The 3,469-nt window shown below is 48.5% G+C and overlaps 1 protein-coding gene across 1 annotated transcript; it reads left to right on the top strand.

The window, feature by feature from the left end:
- Nucleotides 1–238: 238 nt before the first annotated feature.
- ikzf5 (IKAROS family zinc finger 5) lies at nt 239–2,849 on the top strand (the record flags this gene model as incomplete). The annotated part of the gene is made up of 3 exons (XM_084452699.1): nt 239–371; nt 527–700; nt 808–2,849. 3 exons carry the CDS (start codon nt 239–241, stop codon nt 1,767–1,769), a joined length of 1,269 nt encoding a protein of 422 aa, XP_084308825.1. The 3' UTR covers nt 1,770–2,849.
- Nucleotides 2,850–3,469: the final 620 nt, after the last annotated feature.

Genomic DNA, 3,469 nt, shown 5'->3' with positions numbered 1-3,469 from the left:
CTAAAAGTATCTTATGTTTGTCTGTTTGTTAGCTAACAAATCACTGACCGTTTGAAAATATAACTAAACACTGCTGATCCGTTCCCTCTACGTTTGGGGCAAGCCAACTACTTAGTAACGGTACCCGATTGTAGTTTAATGATCCCCCATGTCTAACGTGAACTAACAACATGATCGTTTGACTGCAGTTTGGATATCGTATCAGAGGGCACCTGAAGGCTTCAACGCTGTCTTTCAAATGGGTGAAGAAAAGCCAGATACGTTGGACTTCGTTAAGGATTTCCAAGAGTATCTCAGCCAGCAAACGCAACATGTAAACATGATATCCGGATCAGTCAGTGGGGTGAAAGAGGCAGACGACCTTCCAACAGGTAACCTATATGCAACTGCCTGTCAAAAGAAAAGAAAAACATATAATGTGGCCTACTGTGTGTGTAGTAGAGCTTTACCTATGCATTGACTCATCATGAACTGCAAAAAAAAGAGAGTACCCAACCGTTTTTGTTTGTGTACTCTGTATGTTCAGACTGCAGTCAGAATGGGCTGGATCACCCCTCTGTGGATATGTCACTGGAGGACGGCTCAGGGATACTGGTGGACGGCTTTGAGCGGACATACGATGGGAAACTCAAGTGTCGCTATTGTAACTACGCGACCAGAGGCACAGCCCGACTAATCGAGCACATACGCATTCACACAGGTGAGCTTTTTAGGGAGTGCTGCATATCACGTTAGAGTTGTACCTGTTCAAAGCTGCTATTGCTGTGTATTTTTATTCTGACGGTGTCCTTCCTCCCTCTTCTGCAGGGGAGAAACCCCATCGCTGTCACCTGTGCCCCTTCGCCTCTGCGTATGAGCGGCACTTAGAGGCCCACATGCGCTCCCACACGGGTGAGAAGCCCTACAAGTGTGAGCTGTGCTCCTTCCGCTGCAGCGACCGCAGCAACCTGTCCCACCATCGGCGCCGCCGCCACAAGCTGCTGCCTATGAAGGGGGCGCGCTCGCTCTCCCACAAGAAGATGCTGAGCGTCCTCCAGAAGAAGGCCAGCTCCCTGGGCTACGGCCGCAGGCTCCTCATCAACTTCAGCCCCCCTTCCATGGTGGTGCACAAGGCGGACAACATGAGTGACTACTCTCACGAGCTGCCTCACCTGCGCCAGGAGGCCTACAGTGACCAGGGTGGAGACGGTGCGGACGGGAGCTCCAGGGATGACCACCACCACCACGACCTGGTCATGGACAATCCACTCAACCAGCTCTCCACCCTGGCCGGCCAACTAGCCAGCCTGCCTTCCGAGACCCAGGCCCAGACGCAGACGCCCATATCCCCGGGGGCGGAGTCCTGCGTGGACGAGAAGCCCTTCCTCGTCCAGCAAACTCACCCGGCCACGGCTCCCGCCGCCGTCTCCGCCGCCGCCGTTCACGCCTCCTCCTCCCCGATCACCCCGGAGCCCAGACCGCCGCCTCACAGCAGCTGCAGCCCCGGGGCGGGGCCCTGCAGCGAGCACAGCGGGCGCACCAGCACCCCCAGCATCACCAACAGCCAGCCCAGCACCCCGGCCCCGGGGCTGCCCTCGCTACACCAGGACCCCCAGCTGCTGCACCACTGCCAGCACTGTGACATCTACTTCCCCGACAACATCCTTTACACCATCCACATGGGTTGCCATGGCTACGAGAACCCCTTCCAGTGCAACATCTGCGGCCACAGGTGCAGGAGCAAGTACGACTTCGCCTGCCATTTTGCCCGGGGCCAGCATAAGCAATGAGAGGCCGGGGCGGCGTCAGCGATGACATGAAAGACTGCGAGAAGATCGAGGAGCGTGGTTTTATTTAATTCCGTCACGGTGATTTTTATTTATTGCTTTTGAACTTTATGAAATCAGCCTTGATGTAGCCTAGCCTTTTCCAAGTTTCGTGGACTGACTTAGATTTTGATTGAGTAAAGACTTTTGGCATTAGACTTTCAGAGGTATTTTTGTGTACATTTTAAAGTGCTCATGACGTGTATAGGGATGGAGTGGTGTATAGAGATTAATCTGACCTGAAACAATTAATCTTCAGCATTCCGGAAGTCCTTTATCAACATTGCATAGAGATGATGCTAATATATTTGTGAAGTTGTTTTATTTTAAAGTGCTCATGGGTCAGAACTTACCAAAACATTTCAAAGTGCAAACAGGGCACCATTCAACTTCCCAACAGTGCCTGAGATATTGTCCAATCATGTCCTACCTGGTTAGGATTATCGATTCAAGGATTTTGAGGGACATTTTATGAGAGTACCTTATTATGTATCTGAGTATAAAATGAAATGTATCTTAGTTTTGTTTGTTTTTGAGATTAAGAACACCTCATTGTTGTTTGAGAGGTTCCTGTGTCCTTCCCTAACGCAGTACCTTAGCAGCTCGGTACACATGTTGCTATCAGTGATGTATAAAGCATAGCCTTCACATAATGTCATTCGCAGAACTTGTAATACTGTATGTCATGGGAACATGCATCAGATTCACCATATATCTCTCATTATCACTTTTCTGTTCAGAATTGCCAAGTAGCACCAGAGATGCCATGTTTTAGCCTGATGTGATTTGCCTTGGAATTTCCTCCGTCTTGCCGTAGTATCAGGGCATTATAACCTTTGGATCTCAAATGCTTTTCTGGATATTTATTGAGTATTGTATTCTGAGTGGTCAGATCGGTGTTAAGTGTCAATACAGGTGAAATTATGCTGAAGTGAAGATTACTGCCTTAACAAGGTTGTTCATTGTATTGGATGCTGTTATGTGTGTTGCTTAGCAACGTGTGTGGAGATCTTAGTTACTGTTTCTAGGACCAACAGTACGCCTCCATGCTTACATTGATACACGTGTCCAATGATGATGGGGTTATCTTCGTTCGATGTGTCGTAGGTTTATAGATATGGTGAATGTTGAAGCGTTTTGGCGATCAATTTCTCTCCTCCCTAATGACAAATGATCATATGTAAAATGAATTGTGAACTAATTTCTATTAAATAAAGTGTTTTCTAACAGAGATTGTCAGTTGTCTGGTTGAGTGTTGTGTCTGTAGACTCGCACCTCCACCTCAGCCTTGACCTCCTGTTCAGGTAGTGCTTCTTCCTGCTGCTCAGGTTCTAGATAGGAGAGTCAACATTGGCGTGTCATTAACAATATACAACATAGTAGCTCCACTGGTTTTTAAAAACATCACCACCACTACTCTGGGTTGCCTCCATAACTGGGTTTGTATTCAAACACACGATGCAGGCAACGCAACCAGAGCGTGACACATACTGTACCAGCTAGCTATTAATAAATACAGGAAGGTAGATAAAAGAGTTAATTTCATCCATCTACCCTACTGACCTCTCAGTTGGATTGGTCCCAGCACCAGGGTGTGGGTGTCATGGGTGGAGCCCAGGTCCCTGGCCTTGTGGTAGTAGCAGCCTCAGAGTTATAGTCGGAGC

The sequence above is a fragment of the Borostomias antarcticus genome, assembly GCF_949987555.1.
Source record: "Borostomias antarcticus genome assembly, chromosome: 2".
In the NCBI taxonomy this organism is placed as follows: Eukaryota; Metazoa; Chordata; class Actinopteri; order Stomiiformes; family Stomiidae; genus Borostomias; species Borostomias antarcticus.
Note: the sequence above shows the minus strand (reverse complement) of the source record. Positions and strands in the feature narration are given on the sequence as shown.